The sequence below is a fragment of the Elephas maximus genome, chromosome 12 (assembly GCF_024166365.1).
Source record: "Elephas maximus indicus isolate mEleMax1 chromosome 12, mEleMax1 primary haplotype, whole genome shotgun sequence".
Classification (NCBI taxonomy): domain Eukaryota; kingdom Metazoa; phylum Chordata; class Mammalia; order Proboscidea; family Elephantidae; genus Elephas; species Elephas maximus.
The window spans coordinates 58,575,639-58,600,186 of record NC_064830.1 but is presented as its reverse complement, the minus strand read 5'-3'; the positions used below and the strand labels follow the sequence as shown (position 1 = coordinate 58,600,186).

Sequence of the window (24,548 nt, the reverse complement as noted above, 5' to 3'; positions counted from 1 at the left end):
AACCAAGTTGTTGAAGATCAATTCTTTGAAACCTAGGAGGCTGTGACTCCACCCTTCGAAACTGAGAAGGCCCTGCTTCCCATGCATCTTCCAGCAGTTCTGGTCTCTGAGCTGCTCCAGGAATGGTCCTTTTCTCTTTTTGGAGGACAACAGATGTAGCTCATTTGGCCTGTTTCCTGCCTGTAGAATTCCAAGAGGCAGACAATGTTCTTTTTCTTTTTTCTCTGTCCCCTTCAGTCTAAGCTACTGGGGGCTTCTGCTGTGGTAGTTGGTTAGATCCATCAGTCATAGGCTTAGTCTCTTTGACAAAAGATTGTGTAGCCATGTCCTTGGTGAATATCCCAGGACATGTGTACTTAGTTTGTACAACCTCTAAGTTCTATTTTCACGCATAATTCATCTTTAAGTCCATCTCTTTCATCTTGGATTCTATTATAAGCAGCAAGGAGAAACCACATAGCCACTTTGATTTTGCTTAAAAATCTTCTCAGCCAGGTATTCAAGTTCATCCTTTCAACTTCTATCTTCCACCAAACATTTGAACATAATTCAGACAAGTTCTTTGCCACTGCATGAAAAAGCATTGCCTTTCTTCCGTTGTACAATCACGTTCATCATTTTGTTTTAAAGCCTCACCAGAAGCACATTTAAGGTCCACATTTCTAGCAACGTTCTTTTACTGGCATCGTGTGTATTCTCTAAAACGATAGTAACTTTCTGCATCCCTCTCCTCACTTCCTTCTGAGCCCTCACCAGAATTGCTTTTGACATCCGAAATTCTACCAATGGTAGCTTCAAAGAAATCTCGGCTTTTGCTATTAGGTATCTTAAAACTCTTGCAGCCTCCACCCATTACCCAATTCCAAAACAGTGTCCATACTTAGGTATCTGTTGGAGCAGCACCCCATTCCTGGTACCAAATTTTTGGTTATCTAGTGCTGCTGTAACAAATGCCACAAGTGGGTGGGTTTAACAGAGACTTATTTTCTCACAGTTTAGGAGGCTAGAAGTCCAAATTCAGAGCACTGGCTCTAGGGGAAGGCTTTCTCTCTCTTTGGGCTCTGGGGGAAGGTCCTTGTCTCTTCAGCTTCTGCTTCCTGGTTCCCTGGAGATGTCCTTGTGTCTTGGCATCTATTTTACCTCATCTTTGCTTGCTGCTGTGCTTGTTTAATCTCTTTTATATCTCAGAAGAGATTGACTCAAGATACACCTTACGTTAGTCCTGCTTCATTAACTTAACAAAGACAACCTATTCTCAAATGGAATTATAACCACAAGCATAGAGGTCAGGACTTAAAACACATTTTTGGGGGACATAATTCCGGCCATAAAATTGTGCATGTGTGTCTGTGTGTGCATGTGGTGTGTCTGCATGTACTGTGTCTGTGCATGTGTATGTGTGCCTGCATGTGATGTGTGTGTATACGGTAGATCCGTGTGTGCATGTGGCGTGCCCGTGTGCATGCATGTGGTGTGTGCGTGTGTGGTGTGTGTGCATGCATGTGATACGTGTTTTGTGTCTGTGTGTACATCTGGCCACCACACTGCAGGCCTATGTCAACTCTCCGCCCTAGGTACATCCATCGGCCCTGCCAGCAGGTGATTGAAGCCGTGCTGGTAGCTGCCGTCACTGCCACGGTGGCCTTTGTGATGATCTACTCCTCCCGGGATTGCCAGCCCCTGCAGGGGAACGCCATGTCCTACCCACTCCAGGTGGGAGGCCGGGAGCCCTTGGAAATGTGTGCCCCTCCCCACAGCTCATGCCAGGAGCCCTGGGCCCTGCGTGGCTCTGGGGTGTCTCTGAAGGTGACTCCTGGGTCCCCAGGCATCTAGAGAAGGACTTGCAGCCCACTGGGTACCAGTGGATGGTGTGGCTCTGCTGGATTGATGCCTCACCCCCGTGGCTCCCCCAGAATGTGGTGACCCTGGGGCTGCCGAACCAGTTCTGTTCCTGCACTGTGGTGGGTCTGGGCTGGGTCTGAGGCCTGCACCCTGCTAGGCTGGCTGCCAGGGGCTAGGAGATGCTCTTTCTCTCCCATGACCCATGCTGGCAGTAGATGTGCCTCTGAGGCTCTCACCATCCTCAGATGATGCCTGTCTGTGCTCACTGGGCCCTGTCTGCCTTCCTCACTACCCCCTTCCCGGCAGCTCTTCTGTGCGGACGGCGAGTACAACTCAATGGCTGCTGCCTTCTTCAACACGCCAGAGAAGAGCGTGGTCAGCCTGTTCCACGACCCTCCAGGTGTGTGACCCGAGCAGCTACTGGGCCTGGCCAGATGCCACCAGCATGCCTGGTCCTCCACTGTGGAGGACCTTCTAGGCCCAGGTCCAACACCCCTACCCAGTGCGGTGGAGAGGGTGTGGGTGACACCTGGCTGAAGGTGTGGTCTCTCACCGCAGCTTTTTATTTGTCCCACCTACATCCTCCTTTTCCTGGGGGTGCCAAAAATGTCTAGAGCTGGGACCACCCTCAGTGTCAGAGCACCCCAGGAGGCACTCATGATGTGGGTAGGGCAGGAGCAGCTGGGGAGTGGAGGGGCAGACCTGCCGGGTGAGTCCTGGGACCCTGGTCAGCCTCCTCTCCCCCAGGCTCCTACAACCCCCTGACCCTCGGCCTCTTCACCCTGGTCTACTTCTTCCTGGCCTGCTGGACCTATGGGCTGACTGTGTCTGCCGGCGTCTTCATCCCCTCCCTGCTCATCGGGGCTGCCTGGGGTCGCCTCTTTGGCATTTCCCTGTCCTACCTCACGGGTGCTGCAGTGAGTGCAGGCGGGGCCTCAAGTGGAGAGTGGATAGGGAGTGGGGGGCATGGGGCGGGGGGGGGGGTGTGAGGTGGTGAGTGCAGATGGGGAGTGCGGGCGTGGGGAGGCAGCGAGGTGAGGGGGCGTGGGGCACCATGGTGAGCACGGGATGGGGGGCATAAGGCAGGGGTAGGGGCTGTGAGAGGTTGGTGGAATAAGGGGATATGGGGGGGCGGTGGGGTGAGGGGGCAAAGGGCACTGTGGTGAGCATAAGTGGGGGGGCAAGATGGGGGTGTGGTACAGTGAGCACAGAAAGGGGGACGGGTGCTGTGGGGTTAGAGGGTGTGGGGCGCCAGTGAAAGCAGGTGGGGCATGGGGCGGGGGTGCGAGCTGGGCCTTTCCTTGCCCAGTGGGATTCAACTGCCCAGTGAGGTGCTGTGGATTGTCCTGAGTGTTGTCCCAACACAGGATGCCAAGGTCAGTCGTCTCGTGTGAGCTCTAGGGCCAGCTCCCAGGCATGGCTGTGGTGTGGCTGCTGTGGTGGTGGGCCCACCACTCCCCTAACACTTGCCCTGGCCTCTCCCTGCAGATCTGGGCAGACCCTGGCAAGTATGCCCTGATGGGAGCCGCCGCCCAGCTTGGTGAGTCTTGGTGGGCCCGGTTGCTGGACAGGTCTGCACAGCAGCAGAGCTGGGGTGGGCCTAGCGCGGCGATCACACTCCACAGACATGAACAAAGAAGAAGTGTGCCCCAAGGCTGCATGTCTCTGTCCTAACCCCTGGCCGGGGGACCAGGTGGGACCAGAGCAGAGCTACTCCTCAGGCCTTGTGTCTGGAGGGAGAGACCACTGGGGACAAGCGAGGGGCACAGGCCGTGCAGAGTAGAGGCAGCAGGCCCATTGGTTCCGTGAGCAGGCCGTCTGTCCTGAGTGTGGAGGGGTTCTAGCCTGTCTGTGGGAGGAGCGGCCGCCCTGGAAGGTTGGGGCCCCGCTCACTACCCCTTCCCCCACGCAGGCGGGATTGTGCGGATGACGCTGAGCCTGACAGTCATCATGATGGAGGCCACCAGCAACGTCACCTACGGCTTCCCCATCATGCTGGTCCTCATGACAGCCAAGATTGTGGGTGACGTCTTCATTGAGGTGCAGCCTCAGGGCCCCCGTACCTGGAGGGAGGGCACAAACACTATGGACCCCCTCTAGCACCTTTGGGTGGCAGCTCGCTCATGCTTCCCTGTGAGGCTGCAGTCTTCATAGAGATAGCTGGGGGCCCAGGTGAGGGGTGGAGGGGCCTGGGGCCACACAGAGGCCTCCCTGACAGCGGGGCCTCCTCGGTCCCCACTCCATTGGTGACTGGATGCAGCATCCAGACCCCCTCAGTGGTGGACGCAGTGCCTGGACCTCTCAGTGTGGACAGTTTCCCTCCACAGGGCCTGTACGACATGCACATCCAGCTGCAGAGCGTGCCCTTCCTGCACTGGGAGGCCCCAGTCACCTCACACTCGCTCACAGCCAGGTACCTGCTCCCCCAGCCTCCGTGCGATCAAGGTGCAGACCACCGGCTGCAGGCCTGTTGTTCCCACATGTGTGGCGTCCTCCACGCTCAGCATGGGTTGGGGAGGGACGCTGTGGATCTGGCACAGGCAGGGTGGGACCACATCCTTGCTTCCCTGTGTCTGGTTGTATCTTCTCAATGTTGGGGCAGTTATTTGCAGGCTAACGAAGCTGGGTAGGGTGGCTACAGTCTCCAGGGGGTCCCTGTTCCCTTAGAGCATCATTGGTTCAAGTGGGAGGAGGGACAGTTTGAGAGTGTCACACGGGCAGGTAGCGGTAGTGGCCATGGCTGGTGGGACGTTGCTCTGCTGGCAGGGAGGTGATGAGCACACCTGTTACCTGTCTGAGGAGGAGGGAGAAGGTCGGTGTCATCGTGGACGTCCTCAGCAACCCGGCATCCAACCACAATGGCTTCCCTGTGGTGGATGACGTGGACAACACCCAGGTACTAGATTGAGCTCCGCAGGGGTGGGTGGGCCTCTGAGTAGGCAAGGTGGACCCAGCTTCCAGCCGCTGTCTCACATGAGCATATGTCCTTGGGCCAGCTGCTCCCACCCGTGTGAGGCCCGTCCCAGCATGAGCAGGAAGCTGTTTGTCACCACACTGGCATTGAGTGTAGCTTCTGTGGGGAAACACATGACTTAGTGCACATGAGCACGGAGGCCTCACGTGGTTTCTGTGGGGAAACATACCGCTTAGTGCAGACAAGCACAGAGGCCTCATGTCTGGGCAGGTGAGCAGCATAGCCACAAAGACATGTCCTGGGTGTGCTCCAGCCCACAGCAGTCACCGTGACTGCTATTGGGAAAGGGTCTGCAGCTGTGCAGTTGGCCCACCTCTCCTGCTGGGGACACCTGGACTGTCCACACCAGGTGGTTGGGAGTCATTTTATGGTGGGTGGGGTGTACCTTCCACCCAGCGGACGTGTACCCCCACAGCCTGGACTTCTTAGTCTGCAGCGAGGGTCCTGTCCTGCCTTCCTGGTTGTCGGGGTGGTGAGATCTGCTAGTGGAGTACTTGCAGCCAGGCCAGCACATGAAGGTGGAAGTGACACAGGACCTGAGGGGCTCCTGGCTAGGGGTCAGAGCCAGACACATGTGCAAATGGGGCCACACATGGTGACGGGACATGCCTTTAGGTCAGGGCTCTGTCCCAGTGTTACTGCCCTCCAGCCCCGGCTGGCACAGCCTACAGCGGCCCCTTCCAGAGGTCTTGGACTAGGTCCTGCTGCCCTTGCAGCCCAGTGCCCACCCTGTCTCCACAGCCTGCCAGGCTGCAGGGCCTGATCCTGCGTTCCCAGCTCATTGTCCTCCTGAAGCACAAGGTGTGTCTGCAGGTGGGGGTGGGGGTCAGGGCTAACACGGGCTGGTGGCAGGGTGACACAGGTGGCTTTTGGGGGCCCTGAAATGACACGGGCAGGGGGTGGGGTTCCCAGAGCAGATGGGGGGGTTCCTGCGGTATATGTGGGCAGGTGTCGGGGTACTGGGCGCACACAGGCGGGGGTGAGGTCCCAGGGTAAATGTGGGCAGGGACAGCAGTCCTGGGGTGGACACAGTGGTGTCCTGGGACAAAGCAGGCAGGTGTTGGGGGTCCCAGGATGGAAGTAGGTGGGGACAGAAGTTCCAGGGTGGACAACTCTGTAGTCCTGTCCCCGCCCTGTCACGCCCCTTGTTGTGTGGCAGGTGTTCGTGGAGCGCTCCCACCTGGGCCTGGTGCAGCGCAGGCTAAGGCTGAAGGACTTCCGTGATGCCTACCCCCGCTTCCCGCCCATCCAGTCCATCCATGTGTCCCAGGACGAGCGCGAATGCACCATGGACCTGTCGGAGTTCATGAACCCTTCCCCCTACATGGTGCCCCAGGTACAGGGGCCATGGCACACACGACACATAGTGACTTGGGGGAGGGTCTTGCTGGAACCTTCTTGGTGTGGCCACCTCTAGGAGCCCAGCAGGGGGCAGTAGGTGGGGCCTGTGGAGGCACAGGGTGAGGAGACACCTGGCCTGCCTGGGGAGGGCCGCGTTACCTGGACATGGTGGGGAGGGGTTAACAGACTCACAGAGCTCCTTGGTACAGAACAGTTGCAGGGGTCTGTCTACAGGGTGGCTGACGAAGGCAGGGCCAGTGGGCGCGTGTCAGTGGTCCGTGGCCTAGGGGTGTACAGGGAGATGTGTGGATGGCTGGGCTGGGAGGCCGGGGGTGCTGAGGCACACTCTTCTGTTGCAGGAGGCATCTTTGCCACGGGTGTTCAAGCTTTTCCGGGCCCTGGGCCTCAGGCACCTGGTGGTGGTGGACAACTGCAATCAGGTAAGTGGGGCCCGGTAGGCTGATGGGGTCAGGTGGTGGGGGCATCTCTCCCTCCTGAGACTGGTCCCAGCCAGCAGCCATCGTGCTTTCCTGTCCCTCCTCATCAGAGAGCTGCTCTGGCAGGGTCCTGGTGCACAGGGTTGTCCTCTACAAGTGGCTTAGCTCTCAGGGTGGGGGCCTCAGACAGGCTGGGTGGGGGCTCCGTGGGCCATGACCTGGACTGTCCCACAGGTGGTGGGGCTGGTGACCAGGAAGGACCTTGCGAGGTACCGGCTGGGCAGAGGTGGCCTTGAGGAGCTCTCGCTGGCCCAGACATGAGGCATCTGCTCTCACGGGCCTGGCATCCCTGCCCCGTGTGCCCCTCTCACCTCCTCTGGTATCTCTGGTCTCGTGCCGAAGCCTGCTCCCCAGCCCTCAGTGGAAGAAGGAAGTCCTTCTAGCTCCCAGAGCCGCCGCAGATGGCCAGGCATTCCCCCGGAACTCCTCACACAACGTGTGCCTCCCAGCGCCCCTCACTGGCTCCAAGGGTGATTCTCTTCCCGCTATCTGCGCCTCACGGGAGTCACACGTGTGCCACGATGTCCAGCTGTTCTTTCCTTCCTGCTGTGCACCCTCCCCATCTGGGGAGGGTGCATGTGTGAGTGTGAGAGCGTGAGTGTGTGGGCATATGTGTGAGAATGTGAGTGTAGGGTGGAATATGTAACTGTATATGTGTGTTGGGAGTGAGTCTGTGTGTGAGTTTATGCATATGAGTGTGAGTACATGGGGGGGCTTGTAGGGTGTATGAGAATTTGTATGAGTTCAAAGTGTGTGCACATGTGTGTGTATGTGTATGCCTGTGAGAGACTGAGCTGGGGTCCCCGCTGCTGCTGCTACTCTGTGACGCCAGGGCTTCACTCACTGTGATCCCAGGGCCTGTCCTCCCTGTGACCCCAGGGCCTGCACTCTCTGTGACCCCAGGGTTGGCCCCACTCTTTGTGACCCCAGGGCCCTATCCTCTGTGACCCCAGGGCCCCACTCTCTGTGTTCCTGTTAGCACACAGACAGTTACGTGGCCTTCCGGTGTCCCTGACTCATGGCTGGGAGGCTCCAGCCTACTTGCCTTGGCCACAGGCACAGTCTTGGCTGGCAGTGCGGTGGTGACTTGTGGCCACCGTGGATGCTCCTGGCCTGGCAAAGGCCCCAGCTAAGCAGAGGACCCTGGGAAACGGGGTGGGCCGGGGGCAGCATCAGGGGCAGGCTCTGTGGAGATGCCAGCTGTCCCCAGGATCATGCACAGGTTCCCTGGTCTGCACCCTGGCCTGGCCTGGGCCTGAGCCAGCCAGCTTCAGGAAACAGTGAGCCCACCTCCTGCTGCGCCACAAGCCTGAGGCCACTAAGCCCTATGAGCTGTGCCTCAGTGCCAGAGCTGTCAGGGACACTAGAGGCCCCCAGGGCCAGTGGTGATGTTATTTCTGCTGCAGTGGCCACTGGGGGGCCTCTGAGGACCCTGCTCCTGTCAGCCCAGTTAGCCTGGGTAGGGGGTCTGTGCTGCTCTGGGCCAGTTCCAGGAACATGTGGGTCTGGGTAGTCCTGGTGAGCATGGATGGGCTGGGGCTGGTGGTCCCTCGATTGCTGGTGGCCCCCCAGGGACCCCTGGCTTGTCTCTGTCACTAGGCAGCACAGATATTTGGGCTGGTCTGGGCCAGGCCACCGCTCAGGTTCACCTTCAGAGAAGGCTGTGACTTAGAACTCACCCCTCCCTGGGGGCACCGCCCTGTGGGCCACTGCATAGGTGGGGGGTTCTGAAGGTGGAAATAAAGAACTCATCCTCGAAAGGCCAGGCAGGCTCATTTGTTCCCGGGGCCCGATATTCAGGGGGCGCCAAGTGGTGGTGGTGACAACAGTGGTGGCCGGAACAGAGCTGGGATGGGAGATCCGTTGTCAAGAGGCTCCCAGGAGCCGGAGTTGAGGAGAATGCCCACTGCTTTGGCTGTTCCCAGCTTCTGCTGCTGATTTCTGTCTCCATCAGGATGTGCACAGGACACTGTGGGAAGATGTCTTTCCTGGGGGGAGGTCATCTTGCAGGGGTGGGGAGTGGAGGCCGGGCCTGCCCACAGGCTTGGTGCAGGGCCAAGGCTGCTGACGTCCCCTTCCAGTTCCTGCAGCCAGTGGTGAGCAGCAGCCCCAGGCCAGCTCCCTCTGAGCAGCTTCGGGAAGGGGGTTGACTGCAGGTTCCCTCCTTACAGCAGAGGCCCGCACCCAGCCATTCCTGGCGGTAGGGGGCCTGATGGCGGAGGGGTGGACAGCAGCCCTCAGGCTGGGTGCAGTATGCCTGAAGGAGACACATTGTCCACATGGGCACACCAGGTCTCAAGGACACAGCCTGACAACCCAAACTGTCTCTTTAGCAACTTTTGTATTGATGACATGTTGAAATACTATTTTGGATATGTTGGATTAAATAAAATAGACAAGATTCACTTCACTGCCTCTACTGTCTTAATCGAGCTGCCAGAAGGACCTCTCAGACAGCGCTGTGTTGCCACGTCTGTGTGCCCTTGGGGATATGCTCTTGAGTTATGGGACACAGGCCAAATTAGTCTGTCGCGGCCCCTGTTCCCGCCAGGTCAGGCCAGGCTTCCCCCAACCCTGCAATAGGGACCATAGCTGGACCCCTCCACCCCCACTCCATGGAAACTGGCAGTTTGGGAGGCCTCGCAGGCATAGGAGTTGGGCAGTTGGTTCTGGTGAGGAAGGGAAGGTTCCAGAACAGTCCCCACTGTGCCTGCCCTGGGTATTCTCAGGAAAGGGGCACGATGTGAGACAGGAGCTTATCTTAGTAGCTTCCACCACCACCGCACAGACCCCAGCCTTCCAGCACCACTTCCCCTGCTCCCTGCAGCTGTCCCTACCCTCACTGGCCATGTGTGGCTCCTCGAAGGGGTAGCCAAGGCTGCTGTGAAGTCCTGTCAAGTGAGTAGGAGCTGGGTGGCTGTCGGCTCTGCTTCATGACCCAAGTATCCTCACGTGGCCCCGTTTCTGCTGCCAGCACTGGGTGCCATCCAGCAGTTTCGGCCGCGCCCCTCCCTGGCGAGAGGAGACCTCTCTTTCGGGGCCCAGGTCCAGCCCTGTGAGTGCCACTGCATTGTCAGAAGCCTCATCCACGGGGGCCTTCCCTGTGCAGTGCTGGTGGACTTCAACAGCATCCCATCGCCAGGGGCATCAACTCCCTCCTGGCTGAGCCCCGCCACTCTGGAGGACCTGGGGCTCATCTATGGAGATGACCCAGCCAGTCTTAAGCCCCTGAGCCTGGAGGAGATCTCCAAGAAGTGTGAGTCTGGCTGCCTGGCACCAACCTCACCAGTCCCTGGACAGGACACCCCTAAACACTGGAGACAGCTAGAGCAGTGGTAAGCCATGGCCCCAGGGGTGAGGGAAGTTCCCAGGCACCCAGGGGCCCTGCCCAACATGCCCTGCTGCTGCCCAGCCAGGCTGGTCGACCTGCAGGCCAAGGTGGCCTGCCTCTGGGGGCACAGGGACCGCTGCTCCTGCACGACACCGGGCCTGCTGCAGGAGCTGCTCCAGCTGCGGGCCCTCGTGGAGCTCCAGGACACTGAGCTGAAGCAGCTGCAGCAGGATGTGCGCCAGGCAGCCCGGGCCCCTGAGAAGGAAGCCTGTGAGGTAGGCACTGGCTATGGGGGGCTCCAGTCTCCTGGGCTTCCTGACCCTGAACTCAGTCCCCTGTCCCTGGACACCCCTGGGTACTCCTGCATTTGTGCTGGCCAGCGTAGAACCCGGACTTGTGCTGAGTCCCCACCTCCTCCTTACAGCTTGCCAGCACCCCAAGCCAGATCCAGATGCAGGCCCTGGACAAGAGGTACCCCAACCCATGGGTGCAGGCTTGCAGGAGGGAAAGAAGGCTCAGGCTTCTGCAGAGTGGTGACTGGTGCTGGAACCAGTCTGGAAACAGTTTTTTTGTACACATACACGCATACTCATACACTCCACTGAATTATCTTGCTGGGGTAAACTACATGCACACTTGGAAGGTCTGGGTTTCAGTGCACCTGGGCAGCCTGCAGGGGCCCCAAGAAGGGGTTGGGGGGCTCGCTGTGGGCTGGAGGGGCTCAATGTGGGAGGGAGCTCGCTGAGGATGCTTGCTGGGGGTGGGGGCTAACTGTAGGGGGACTCACTGGGGGAGCTCGCTGGGGGCCTTGCTGTGGGCCGGGGCTTGCTGTGGCGGGGGCTCACTTGGGGAGCTCACTGGGAGGCCCTCACCACGGGTAACTCATTGTGCACCAGGTTGGTGGAGGTTCGCGAGGCCCTGGCTCAAATCCGGAGGAAGCAGGTGCTCCAGGACTCAAAGCATAAGAGTTCAGACCAGGAGCTGACCCTCAGGTGTGCCCTGCTGCATGCCTCACTCTGTCTTCCCCATGTCCCCAACACTGACAGCTTCTGGACAAGCTGTGGGTTGATGGAAGGCTTGGAGCCACTGAGGACTCTGGAGGGAGAAGAGATTCAAGCCAGGTCCCTGCCCCTCTCCTTCCCCATCAGGCATCTCTGCCTGCCCCCCCACCCCACAGCCCTGGGGCCCGTTTCTGTTCTTGTGTTCACTGGGGGTGTGCCTCCTGCTCAGAGCCTGTAGGTCAGTCTGGCCGTCGGGGCAGGCCCGGCCCAGTAATGCATCCACAGGTGCGCAGCCCCCATGCAGCCCCCTGCCCAGCCCTGCTCCCCATGCTGGTCTGCGTGACCCACTAACGCTGCCCCCAGGTTGAGCAAGCTGACTGGGAAGCTGAGGCAAGAGGGCCAGGACTGGAGGGTGGCCTGCGGCACTCTGCAGAAAAAGCAGGAGGAGGCCAGCCAGCGAGTGGAGCGTGAGGTGGCCAAGATGCAGGTACGGCATCCGCCACACTCTTCCATAGCCCCAGTTCCCAGAGGGCTGGCCTGGGGAGGAGGCCTGACGCCCCACTGGCCCCACGCTGCAACAAACGCCTCCCCTGCTCCCACCTCCATCGAGTGTTCAATTGGGCTCCATTCACGGGACCCACAATCAATTGATGAATCGATCAAATAATTGAAATCTCTGTCACAAATAAAACAATAAATATAAATGTAAATAGGTTAAAATAACAAAACAAACAGATGAGTTAAAATGAATAAATAAAAATAATCAGTGAGCCAATTAAACAATCAACCAGTGATTCAACCAGTCAATTAAACTATGAATCAATTAACTAATCAATCAATTGTTCTACCAATAAATCATCTAATCAATCAACCAACCAATCTATTAAACAATCAACCAATCAATTAAAAAAATCACTCAACCAACCACCAATCAATTAAAAATCAATCATTCAAATAGAACTACCATATGATCCAGCAATCCCACTCCTTGTAATATATCTTAGATATAAGAGCCCTTACACGAACAGATACATGCACAGCCATGTTCATTGCAGCACTGATTAGCAAAAAGATGGAAGCGACCAAGGTGCCCAATGGATGAATGGATAAATAAATTATGGAATATTCACACAATGATTAAGAACAACGATGAATCCGTGAAACACCTCGTAACATGGAGGAAGCTGGAAGCCATTATGCTGAGTGAAATTAGTCAGTTGCAAAAGGACAAATACTGTACGAGACCACTATTACGAGAACTCAAGAAAAAGTTTAAACACAGAAGAAAATATTCTTTGATGGCTACGAGGGTGGGGTGGGAGGGAAAGGAGTATTCACTAATTAGATATTAGACAACAACTATTTTAGGTGAAGGGAAAGACAACACACAATACAGGGGAGGTCAGCACAACTGGACTAAACAAAAAGCAAAGAAGTTTTCTGAATACAACCAAATGCTTCAAAGGACAGAGTAGCAGGGATGGGGATCTGGGGACCATGGTTTCAGGGAACGTCTAGGTCAATTGGCATAACAAAATGTATTAAGAAGACATTTTGCATCCCACTTTGGTGAGTGGTATCTGGGGTCTTAAACGCTAGCAAGCAGCCATTTAAGATGCATCAGTTGGTCTCAACTCACCTGGATCAAAGGAGAATGAAGGACACCAAAGACACAAGGTGAATATGACCCCAAGAGACAGAAAGGGCTGCATAAATCAGAGACTACATCAGCCTGAGACCAGAAGAACTAGATGGTGCCCAGCTACCACCAATGACTACCATGACAAGGGAACACAACAGCGAATTCGTTGATAGAGCAGGAGAACACTGGGATGTAGACCTCAAATTCTCATGAAAAGACCAGACTTAATGGTCTGACTGAGACGAGAGGGACCCTGGAGGTCATGGTCCCCGGACCCTCTGTTAGCCCAACACTGGAACCATTCCTGAAGCCAACTTTTCAGATAGGTATTGGACTGGACTATAAGGCCGAAAATGATACTGGTGAGGAGTGAGCTTCTTGGCTCAAGTAGACACATGAGACCATGTGGGCACCTCCTGTCTGGAGGCAAGATGAGAAGGCAGAGGGGGACAGGACCTGGTTGAATGGACACAGGGAATATAGGGTGGGAGGAGGAGTGTGCTGTCTCCTTAGGGGGCAAGCAGCTAGGAGTACATAGCAGGGGGTGTATAAGTTTTTGTATGAGTGATTGACTTGATCTGTGAACTTTCACTTAAAGCACAATAAATAAAAACAAAAAAAAAAGTCACTCAACCAAACCATTCAACCAACCAATTAATTCAATCATTGACCAAGCAACCAATACATAGTTTTAATGTTATTTAATTTCATATTACTATACCTAATATAATATTTAATGTAATTTAATTTGATTTTAATTACTATTTAACTTGGTTTCATTTAATATTTATTTAAATATACTTTTTAATTTTATACTGAATTTAATATTTGCCTTAATTTTTTTAATATTGTATTTAATTTTTATGTTGTTTTATATTTAATTTTATTTTATATAACTAATATATAATAGTTTATTTTGTGCTTTTTTAATTTTACTTAATTTGTTTTTAGATTAGTTTAATTTTTTATTCTTTATTTTATAGAATAATGTATTTTATATTTCCTTTAATTAATTATATTTTATTTAAGGCTTAACTTCATTTAAATTTTATTTTATATTTAATATAATTTTTTAATTTTATTCAGCATATTTTATGTGGTTTTGTTTTTAATTTTTAATTTAATGTTATTTAATATTTTATTTTATTTAAGTGTAAGTTTGTATATATTTTAAACAAATTTAATTTGATTTTATATTTTATTTCATTTTTAATATTTCAATTATATTTTTAATATTTAATGTAATTTAATATAAATTTATTTTATTGTACTTTAAATAATTTACTATTTAATGAAATTTAAAGTAGTTTAGTTATTTAATTTTGTTTGATGTTTTATTTAATCTTAATATTTAATTCTGTTTTTATTTCATTTTTATATTTAATTTTATTTAATGTTTAATGTTTTATTTTATGTAATATTTTACTTAATTTTTATTTAATTTTGGTTCATTCTATTTTTAGTTTAATATTAATCTTATTGTGTTCTATTTTATTTTATATTTAATTTTGTTTTATTTTATATAATATTTTAGAGTTCATTTCATTTAATATTTAACTTGGTTTAATATTTATTGTATTTTATATGCTATTTTATTTAATATAAACTTTACAATAATTTTATTTTTATTTAAATTTGATTTGATACTTTATTTAGTGCTTCATTTTGTTTTGCTTTTTTATTTTATTTTACTTTATATAATATTGCTGTGTTGTTAGGTGTGGTCGAGTCACTTCTGACAAATAGCAACCCTGTGCACAACAGAATGAAACACTGCATGGTCCTGCGCCATCTTCATGATCGTTGTTATGCTTAAGCCCATAGTTGGCAGCCACTGTGTCAATCCATCCCCTCAAGGGTCTTTTTTTTTTTTTGCACTGACCCTTTACCTTACCAAACATGATGTCTTTCTCCAGGGACTGATCCCTCCTGTTAACATGTCCAAAGTACGTAAGACAAAGTCTCACCAACTTTGCTTCTAAGGAGCCCTTTGTGCTTCTCCCAAAACATATTTGTTCTTTCGGCAGTCCGTGGTATATTCAGTAATCTTCACCAGCACGTAATTCAAAGGCATCAATTCTTTTTCAGTCTTCCTTATTCATTGTCCAGCTTTCACGTGCATATTAGATGACAGAAAACACTGTGGCTTGGGTCTGGCACACCTTAGTCCTGTAAGTGACATCTTTGCTTTTTAACATTTTAAAGAGATCTTTTGCAGCAGATTTGCCCAATGCAATGTGTCTTTTTTCTTGACCGCCGCTTCCGTGGAAGTTGATTGTGGATCCAGGTAAAATGGAATCCTTGACAACTTCAATCTTTTCTCTGTTTATCATGATGTTGCTTATTGTTCCAGTAGTGAGGATTTCTGTTTTCTTTATGTTGATAATCCATACTGAAAGCTGTAGTCTTTGACCTTCATCAGTAAGTGCTTCAAGTCCTCTTCACTTTCAGCAAGCAAGGCTGTTTCATCTGCATAACACAGGTTGTTAATGAGTCTTCCTCCAATCCTCATGCCCAATTATTCTTCATATAGTTCATCATCTCAGATTATTTGCTCAGCATACAGGTTGAATAAGTATGGTGAAAGGATCCAGCCCTGAGGCACACCTTTCCTGACTTTAAACCAGGAAGTACCCCCTTGTTCTGTTCGAACGACTGCCTCTTGATATATGTACAGGTTCCTCATGAGCATAATTAAGTGTTGTGCCGTCTGAAATTAATTGAACATGCAATCAGGATTCATTAATAATTACTGGTGATTGGAATGCAAAAAGTTGGAAACAAGAAGGATCAGTAGTTGTAAAATACGGCCTTGGTGATAGAAACGACCCCAGAGATTGCTTGATAGAATTTTGCAAGACCAATGACTTCTTCATTGCAGATACCTTTTTTCACCAACATAAACGGCCACTACACATGTGGACCTCGCCAGATGGAATACATAGGAATCAGATTGACTACGTCTGTGGGAAGAGACAATGGAAAAGCTCAATATCATCAGTTAACAAGGCTGGGGCCAACTGTGGAATAGACCATCAATTGCTCATATGCAAGTTCAAATTGAAGCTGAAAAAATTAGAGCAAGTCCAGGAGAGCCAAAGTACGACCTTGAGTATACCAATTAAAAACCAATTGCCATCAAGTCAATTCTGACTCATAGTGACTCTATAGAACAGAGCAGAACTGCCCCATACAGTTTCCAAGGAGTGCCTGGTGGATTCGAACTGCCAACCTTTTGGTTAGCAGCCTTAGCTCTTAACCACTATGCCACTAGGGTTTCCACCTGAATTTAGAGACAATCTCAAAATAGATTTCATGTGCTGAGCACTAATGACTGAAGATCAAATGAGCTGTTGAATAACATCAAGGACATCATACATGATGAAAGCAAGAGGTCATTAAAAAGACAAAAGAAAGAAAAGACCAAAATGGATGTCCGAAGAGGCTCAGAAATTTGCTCTTGAATGTCGATGACACAAAAGAGCTGAACAGAAGATCTCAAAGGGTGGCTCAAAAAAAAAGTATTATGACATGTGCAAAGACTTGGAGTTAGAAAACTTTATATAATGTTTTGATATTTTTATGTTTTGTATTTAATTAAATTTAGCTTTATTTTACTTTATGGAATACTTTATTTAAAATTCTGTTTATACCGGAGTTTCCATTTATATTATATATTAATTTAATATAATTTTAGATTTATTTTTATTTTCATGTTTTATTTAATCTTATTTTTAAATAATTTAATGTTATTTTATATAATAATTGTATTTTAGAGTTTATTTAATTTGTTTTGTTTTATCATATTTATTCATTGTAATTATTTGTTTACACAAGTCACAGTCGGGTCCTCCAAGACACTTCCATAAACTGAAGGTAATTAAAAATTATTTGAGACTGTTACTGGGTCATGAGAACATGTCAAACATGGAAATACTCTCATTTGAAAATGAGATAAGCTAAGAAGTGTATTTATAAAATATCATGGATGGATTAGCTTCCTTTAAAGCCAAGAAAGTAAAATGGTAATAAATTCTGGTTTAGGAGTAAAAAAGTTAAATGTGACTTTGAGGTGCTCGCTACTGGAGAAAAGTGTCTGGGAGAAGCCTGGCGAAGCCCCCTCTTCCGCAGTCTGGGTGGTGGAGAGGGAGCGCTGTCCTCACTGCTGACTCCACTTGGGTTTGGCCCCGAGGCGGCTGCGGCTCCCTCCCTGGGGTGGTGAGTCCGAGGCGGCTGCGGCTCCCTCCCTGGGGTGGTGAGTCCGAGGCGGCTGCGGTTCCCTCCCTGGGGTGGTGAGTCCGAGGCGGCTGCGGCTCCCTCCCTGGGGTGGTGAGTCCCACGGGAAGGAAACCTCCTGCTTTCGCAGTGAGAGCGGCGCCAAGGTTTGTCCCGGCCAGGCACTAGGCGGTTCCCATGCTCCGGGTCTGGGAAGGCATTACCGGCAGTTCCCGTGCTGTCTGCTGAATCGCTGAAATTAAGTGTCAGATGATTCTAACCATGGATTTGGTAATTGAAACTGAAGTGGGGTCACCATCCCATGCCTTGATGGGAACCGTGGGAATAACAAGAAGTAAAGCACTAGCTCAATGTTCAAAAGTCCATTGACAGAACGATCTGGCCGGAGGAAACAGAAGGGCCCAGAGTTGGAGAAGGCCGGTCCTCTGGGATTGAACTCTGACCTGCCCACTTTGTGTACCGACTTCCCCACCAGGGCCAGGTTAGTGTGAATGAGGAAATATTTAAGGGGTGCCAAGAAACTCAGTGGTCAGGTTTAATGATACTTTAATGCAAAGTATTTTGAAAATTAAAATTGATAAACAATCCATGATGAACAAAACATCAACATTTTACGCACAAGACCAGTAAGTCAAAGTCAATTAAAACATTATTGAAGATCATCACTTGCTCAAGAAAAAGGGTCAGACTTGTCATTTCTCTACATTGGAAACAAGACAAGCAAATATGTGGATTTTCAAAATATCACTGATGTGTTTACTTCCATTAAACACAAAACCAAAAAAAAAAAACCCAAAAACCCAATCCGTTGCCGTTGAGTTGATTCCAACTCATAGCAACCCTATAGAACAAGCAGAACTGCCCTGTAGGGTTCGATCTAGTGGATTTAGAACTGCTGGCTTTTTGGTTAGCGGCCATACGCAGCCCTTAACCACTGTGCCACCAGGGCTTCCCAGTAAGTCCACAAAAGTAAAATGATAACAAATTCTGGCTGTGGTATAAATGAAATAATTAGAGTTTTCATACACCTAATTTTCAAGTTTTCAATATTTTTTCAACTAGAATTTAAACAAACTGATCAATTAAATATTATAATCAAACTAATGATTGATCAACTGATCAAACACAAAACAATAAGTAAATGTTAAAGAGATAACTAAACTTATAGATAAATAAAAATTCAAAATAAATAATATAAACAAAAACGAATAGTAAATAACAAATTTCAAATACATTTAAATAAAGATTAAATTGATAATAAACAGGTAAAATAACCAAATAAAAGTAAGTATAAACAAAGTAAATACAAATTAAAAATATAAACAAATCAATATAAGTAAAAATAAAATAGATTAATAAAACAAAGAATAATTAGATAATATATGATAAGCAATAGTAAATAATTTTTAAAAGAATAATGAATATGAGTAAGCCAATCAAAATAAAGATAAATAATAAATATGATTTTTGGATAAAAATGAGTCAAATAACTGAGTTAACATCGATCAATAAAAATAAGTTAACAAATATTAAAATTGAAGCAAATAATGAAATGTCATTAATAAATATAAATGAAAATACTTGTAAATGCACGAATATATTTAAATAAATATAAATGTGAATAAATAAAGCCATAAGTAAAATATAAAATAGATAACAGTAAAAATAAAATTGAAAAAAGATGAATTTTAAAATATATTAAAAATAATTATATAAATTGTTAAAAGTAAGTACAAATAAAATAGATACAAAGTATATACACAAATTCCTGTTGCAAGGACAGTTTATGGGCATGCAGGCACGTGCTGTCAGTACCCTCGCGCTAAACCCTCGTGGCCTAGTGGTTAAGTGCTATGGCTGCTAACCAAAGGGTCGGCAGTTCGAATCTGCCAGGCGCTCCTGGGAAACTATGGGGCAGTTCTGCTCTGTCCTGTAGGGTCGCTATGAGTCGGAATCGGTTTGACAGCACTGGGTTTGGTTTTTTGGTTCTCGCGCCATAGGCGCAGAGTGGAGGAGTTGGGACACAGACCGTACAATCCCCACCGTGCTCCTTGCGGAGACCGTCGGCGGTGCGTGTTCAGGACAGCCGGGCTGGACTGGGGGCCGGCAGGACTGGGGCCGGGGGCGCGCTCCCCCGCGGGGCGCTGTGGCGGGGATCCTCGCCGGGTGTCCCCGTTTCTCTCCTGCACCCTACATCCTGGGGCAGCGAAGGCGCTGAGGGAGGGCTGGGGTCGCTTGCAGGCCTGGACCGGGAGGCCAACGCTGGGTCTCCACGGAGGGAGCTGGGGCCGGTTTTCAGCGGGCCGGAAAGGGCCATCCTGGGCAGTGAGGGCACCTCCTCCAAGAGTGTGTGTGTGTGTATGTGTGTGTGTGCGCACGTGAGTATGAGTGTACACGTGTCTGCACGTGTGTGCTTGCACAGGAGCGTGCTCACATCCACACCTTGGTGGGCGTGCCGGCCTGAGGTTCCGCTCGGGTGGGTTCTATGGCTCTGTCCTGGGCAGGTGTCCGCAGTCCCAGTGGACACTCGGAGCTGACGCTTGCAGCCCGCACAGTTCCCCTCCTGGTCCTCTCTGGGGCCGGCCCTGTGGGAGGCTCGGAAACAGCGGCCGCGCCGCGCACGGGCGAGGTGGCAGGGCGCACAGCAGGGCGCGCGGTGACCCAGGCTGTCCCCCAGGCTCAGGTGACCAAGCTCGGCGAGGAGATGAGCCTGCGCTTCCTGAAAAGGGAGGCCAAGCTATGTGGTTTCCTGCAGAAGAGCTTCCTGGCCCTGGAGAAGGTTCGCCGGCCCGCTATGGTGTTGGGCCGGGCGTGGGCGGAACAGGGGGCGGGGCCACCGGGTGGGGCGGGGTCAGTTGGGTGTGCGGACCCGGCGGTGAGGAGTGGAATCAGTGGGCGGGGTGGAGCGGGGCCAGTGGGCGGGACTGGGGCGGTGGGTGGGGGCGAGCCGGGAAGGGACATCTGGGCTCCGCCTTGGCCTCCCGGGTTAGTGGCGCCCTCAGGCCTCCAGGCTCACAGTGGTAGCGCGGGGTCTCTTACAGAAGATGAAGACCGCGGAGGACGCCCGGCTGCAGGCGGAGGTCGGCCTGTGGGAGGAGCTGGAGAGCCGTTGGCAGAAGCTTCAGGAGAGGAACGAGGAGCTCCTGCTGGCGCTGCGCGGGCAGCGCGAGGTCCGGGCTGGCCCGGGCTGGGAGGAGGGGTGAGGGTGCCGGGCTGGGTTGCAGGCTTGGGGCAGACAAGATCCAGCTTATGTGTGAGTGGGGTTGAGGCAGGATGCAGGCAGGTCCTGGTGGGGTCCGAGCAGAATTCGGGCTGGGTGGGTGTGGGCGCAGGCGCGAGGTGCAGGCCCGGGCAGGTCTCAGGGTCGCTCTGCCTAGCAGGAGGAAGAGTCCTGCCTTCTGGACCAGTGTCGGGGCCTGGACCGGTCTGTGGTACAACTGACCAAGTTCCTTACGCAAAACCAGATGTCCCTGAACCACGTCCTACAGGCCGGGTGGGTGTGCAAACCGGGCCAGGAAGGGGAACTCTGGGAATGAGCCAGAGAGGGGATGGCCCTGCCCACCCTTCTCCATCAGCCCTAGCATAGTACCAGGCCCAGTGGGACTGTACACAGGGGCAGAGGGGCTATCTGTGCGGGGGCCACCCTGATCCAGGCCACGGCCCCACGAGTTCCCCAAGCAGGGCCTCACCAGCTGTCTTGGAAGCTCAGGGACCAGGGGCAGGCTCCTGTCCCTGTTCTGATGCTGAGGGGCTGTCCTCTCGGTGGCCCTGGCCTCAGGGATGCCAAGGGGCTCGTGGAGAAGAGCCAGGCTGGGGAGCTGACCACTTACCTGCAGGAAAACCTCGAGGCCATGCGGCTGGCTGGGAAGCTGGCCCAACAGGAGGCATGTAGCACACTGGAGCTGGTGAGTGCAGTGAAGGGCTTGGGGTGGCAGAGGGTGGCAGTCTACTGCCCCCTCCCTGCACACACTGGGGCACAGTCCTCAGCAGGGCCTCTCCGCACCCCTCCACTCACAGCTCCAAGAGAAGAGTCAGGCCCTGGAGGCATCTGCTGCAGAGTTGGCCAGGCAGGTGAAGGACCTGAGTGACCACTTCATGGCCCTGAGCTGGAGGCTGGATCTGCACGAGCAGACACTGAACCTGCGGCTGTCCGAGGTGAGCACCAGGTGCACTGTGAGGGAAAGGAGGCCACTCTTGAAAGATGGGGAACCCTGAGAATGACCTGAGCCTCCCACCCCCACACTGCAATTGCCCTAGAGACCTGCCGTGCCTGACAGCCCCTCACCCCAGGGTCAACTGATGAGGCCTAAAGGCCTGGTAACAATCTGAGGCCCCTGGAAGGCATGTCAACCTGGGGGCTCCATGGAGCAGCTCCCCTTTGGTTCTTTCTGTTTGAACAGCCTTACCGAGATATGACTTACATAACACACAGTTCACTCATTTAAACTGCACAATCCAGGGGTTTCTAGTATATTCAGATATGTGCAACCATCACCACAGTCAATATTAGAACCTTTTCATCCCTTAAAAGGGACCCCCCACACCTTTTAGTGGTCAGTCCCCATTCCATCTTCCCCCAAACCCTAGGCAACCACTTATCTACTTTCTATTTCTATGCATTTGCCTGTTGTAGATATTTCATGTAAGTGGAATCATATAGCATTTGTTCTTTTTCTGTCTGATTGTTTCACTCAGCACACTGTTGTCAAGGTTCATCCATGTGGTAACATATATCAGGACTTCATTTCTCTTTACGGCCAAGTAATATTCCTTTGTATGCATAAACCACGTTTTGTTGATCCATTCAATTCCTGATGGACACTTGGATTGTTTCCTCTTTTGGCTGTTGTGAATAGTGCTGCTATGAATGTTTGTGGACACCCTTTGGATCCCACCTGGGCCTGCCCTGTGGCCCCACTGGGCAAGTGTGTGGTTAGAACAGCTCAACATAGCCCATTGGTCCAGCCAACTGTCTTCTCTCCCATGGGTGTGGACAGCTGACTGTCCTTTGTGCCCTGCCGACTTGGTGGGCAGCAGGGGCTGCATGGAGGGGCTGCTCAGGCCTCCTCCTCAGGCACATGGCCCAGCTTCAGTGAGTGTGCCAGCCTGGCCACCCTGGACTGCATGTGTGTCTGCCTGTCTATGCATGTGCCCAGAGCCAGGTGGATGCTGGTGGTGGCTGCCCCAGGTGCTCTCTGCCCAGGATGTGAACTTCTGGGTCCCAGAAACCCACCTCCCAGAACCCCCCTGTCCTCCACTGGAGGGGCCTATCTGTCAGTCCATCTGTCCTCCCTTTGGGGCTTGGCGCCTCACTGGGGTATGCACGTCCCAGGTGAAGAGTGAGCGGGAAGGTGCGGAGAGGAAGTCCCTGGAGGACTTGGCCCGGTGGCAGCAGGAGGCTGAGGCGCACCTGAGGGAGGTGCGTGAGAAGGTGGACAGCCTCCCCCGGCAGGTGGGTGCAGGACAGAACACAGATGTCCCTGTCTCTGTCCTCCCCCTTGCCTGTGCCACTGCTGGCCTCGGGCAGCAGCTTGACCCAGCTGTCCCCTGACTCTTCATCTCCTCCTCCTCTCCCCCTTCTTTGCTCCCTCCCTCTCCTCTCCCACCCCTTCCTCCTCCCCTCCCCTCCCTTCTCTTCTCCCTCCTCCCTTCTTTTCCCTCCCTTCTTCCTCCCTCCTCCTTCCCTGCCTTCCCTCCCCTCCTTCTCTCTCCCATCCCTCTCTCCTCCCCTCCCCTCCCCTCTTCCTCTACCTCCTCTTTTTCATTCTCTACTACCCAGCTGTTCCCTGCTGGCAGGGCTGGGATTGGGGTGGTGGTGCCTTGGTGTCCAGGCATGGGGTGGCTTCTCTGGGCTGCCCAACTGCCACCCTGGCCCCAGACCCTGGCCCAACCCTGACCCTGATCCCGTTCCCTGGCTGTGCTTAGATAGAAGGTGTCTCTGCCAAGTGCATCCTGCACAAGAGTGAGTCGGACCTGAAGATCACCTCCGAGGGCAAAACCAGGTGAATGCTGGCAGTGTGAGCCATGCCCCTCCAGGAATGCGGGCTCTGTCCCCGCCCCACACATCACCCTGCTCCAGGAGCTCTCAGAACTATCAACAAGGCTTGCAAGAGGGAGGGGGCTTTCACTGTGCCCTGGCTCCACCCCCTCCAGGTGCAGTTGCATGTATCCTTTGCCACAGCACCAAGACCCTCTCCTAAAGGGCTGGGTGAGAAGCCCCCATATCTCCATGGAAAGAGTCCCAGCTGAACTGCCCTGATGCCCTGTCACGTCCCCTCAGCCTGGGAGCCCAGCCATCCTCGCCCCATCGCGAGCCTCCCCCTGCCCTCCTCTCCCCACCTGCCCTGCCCTGCCACCAGGCTGCCACTGCTGACCCTCCAGAGCTAGGCAGCCCTCATTCTCCATGCCCACAGGGAGTTTGAGGTGGGGGCGGTGCGACAGGAGCTGGCTGCCCTGCTGTTGTCCGTGCAGTTGCTCAAGAAGGACCACTCTGGGCGGAAGATTGCAGAGATCCAGGGCAAGCTGGCCACGGTACCCCGAACAGGGCCTAGGGTGGGGTGGAGGGGGGGCCAGGGCAGCAGAGTTGGGGGTCATCTGGTTTTCAGAGTAAGGGGCTGTACAGCACTCTCAGCACCCCCAGACGGAGTCCTCCAGGCACAGCCTTAGATCCAAGGGGTGTTGCCTGGCTCAGAGCTAGCTGTCTCTCTGGGTGACTCGGTGTGTCAGCCTCCGGAGCCCTCGAAGGCCTGGGGTCAGCCTTACTGTGAAGACAGAGATGCCCTGAGTGCTTGCCAGGCCCCACCCAGGGTATCTCCCTGCCCCATCTTGTGGTAGGGAGAATGTGGAGAAGAGGGTGGAGGGAGCCCAGAGGGTGGAGAGGTCTGCCAGGGGTCAACATGGGCATGTCCAGAGTGAGGCTGACCCACCCACAACCGCGGGGCCGTGTTCAGTTCCAGAACCAGATCATGAAGTTAGAAAACAGCCTCCACGACAACAAGACCATCCAGAGCCTCAAGTTTAATACGGAAACCAAACTGGTGAGCCGCAGCGAGGGCCCAGGTCGGTGGGCAGGGCGGGCTAGCCTCCTGCGTTCTGCTTGCCTGGCCACCGCAATCTGTCTCCACGTCTTGGGGCGGCTCAGCATCTCCCAGCAGAGAAGGACCTCCTGGCCCGTGTTGGCCAGGGGAAGATAAGCCCCTGTTTGCTGTCTGACTCCAGCATTCTTTCGGTCCGCCCCATCCTCCCTCCATCCTTTGCGGCCTGCGGCCCCCGTTGACGTCAGCGGGTGGAGGAAATCGCCATGCTTCGGGAGGGTGTGATGCGGCTGTGGAGTGAGGAGGGCCCGTGGGCACTGAAAATGGGCAGCCGCAGGGTGCTCATGTCCCTGGTGCGCCAGCACTTCTTCGTCAAGGACACCACCCTTGGCGAGGTGGCCTCTGTGAACCAATGGGGCGTGTATCAGGCCACCAGGTGGGCAGGGGGGTTGGCCCCAGCCGGGCGGGCAAGGGTCCAAGGACGATCCCCGAGCCACTCTCTGGCAGGTGGCTGCAGTGGAAGGTGGTGCTCATGAGCCTGGTGCCCCAGAGGAGACCTAACGTAGCCGCCGAGAAGTTCTGCAGCCTGGAGTCCACCTCGAGCCTCCCGTCTCTGTCCTTTCCTCCGAAATAAACAAGCTAGCATGTGA

The 24,548-nt window shown here is 52.5% G+C and overlaps 2 protein-coding genes across 4 annotated transcripts in view; both read left to right on the top strand.

Moving 5' to 3' along the window:
- Positions 1–9,675, top strand: part of CLCN7 (chloride voltage-gated channel 7) — a 26,004-nt gene extending 16,329 nt beyond the window's left edge. The window contains exons 15-25 of one of the 3 annotated variants that reach the window (XM_049903301.1): positions 1,575–1,713; positions 2,149–2,242; positions 2,590–2,759; positions 3,331–3,382; positions 3,755–3,882; positions 4,170–4,255; positions 4,645–4,738; positions 5,558–5,617; positions 5,976–6,152; positions 6,517–6,597; positions 6,829–9,675. In XM_049903301.1, coding sequence (XP_049759258.1) covers positions 1,575–1,713; positions 2,149–2,242; positions 2,590–2,759; positions 3,331–3,382; positions 3,755–3,882; positions 4,170–4,255; positions 4,645–4,738; positions 5,558–5,617; positions 5,976–6,152; positions 6,517–6,597; positions 6,829–6,915 — 1,168 coding nt within the window. In that variant the 3' untranslated portion in view covers positions 6,916–9,675. Of the gene's footprint in view, positions 1–1,574; positions 1,714–2,148; positions 2,243–2,589; positions 2,760–3,330; positions 3,383–3,754; positions 3,883–4,169; positions 4,256–4,608; positions 4,739–5,557; positions 5,618–5,975; positions 6,153–6,516; positions 6,598–6,828 lie in introns of all 3 variants that reach the window. The other 2 variants (XM_049903300.1, XM_049903302.1) reach the window with 2 other exon arrangements.
- Positions 8,152–24,548, top strand: CCDC154 (coiled-coil domain containing 154). The gene is made up of 18 exons (XM_049905001.1): positions 8,152–8,172; positions 8,254–8,371; positions 9,482–9,552; positions 9,598–9,989; positions 10,071–10,260; positions 10,410–10,456; positions 10,882–10,977; positions 11,350–11,473; positions 19,542–19,643; positions 19,906–20,034; positions 20,245–20,357; positions 20,643–20,769; positions 20,882–21,019; positions 22,197–22,316; positions 22,790–22,866; positions 23,278–23,395; positions 23,815–23,901; positions 24,406–24,548. The coding sequence occupies exons 1-18, from the start codon at positions 8,152–8,154 to the stop codon at positions 24,457–24,459; spliced, it is 2,124 nt and encodes a 707-aa protein (XP_049760958.1). The 3' UTR covers positions 24,460–24,548.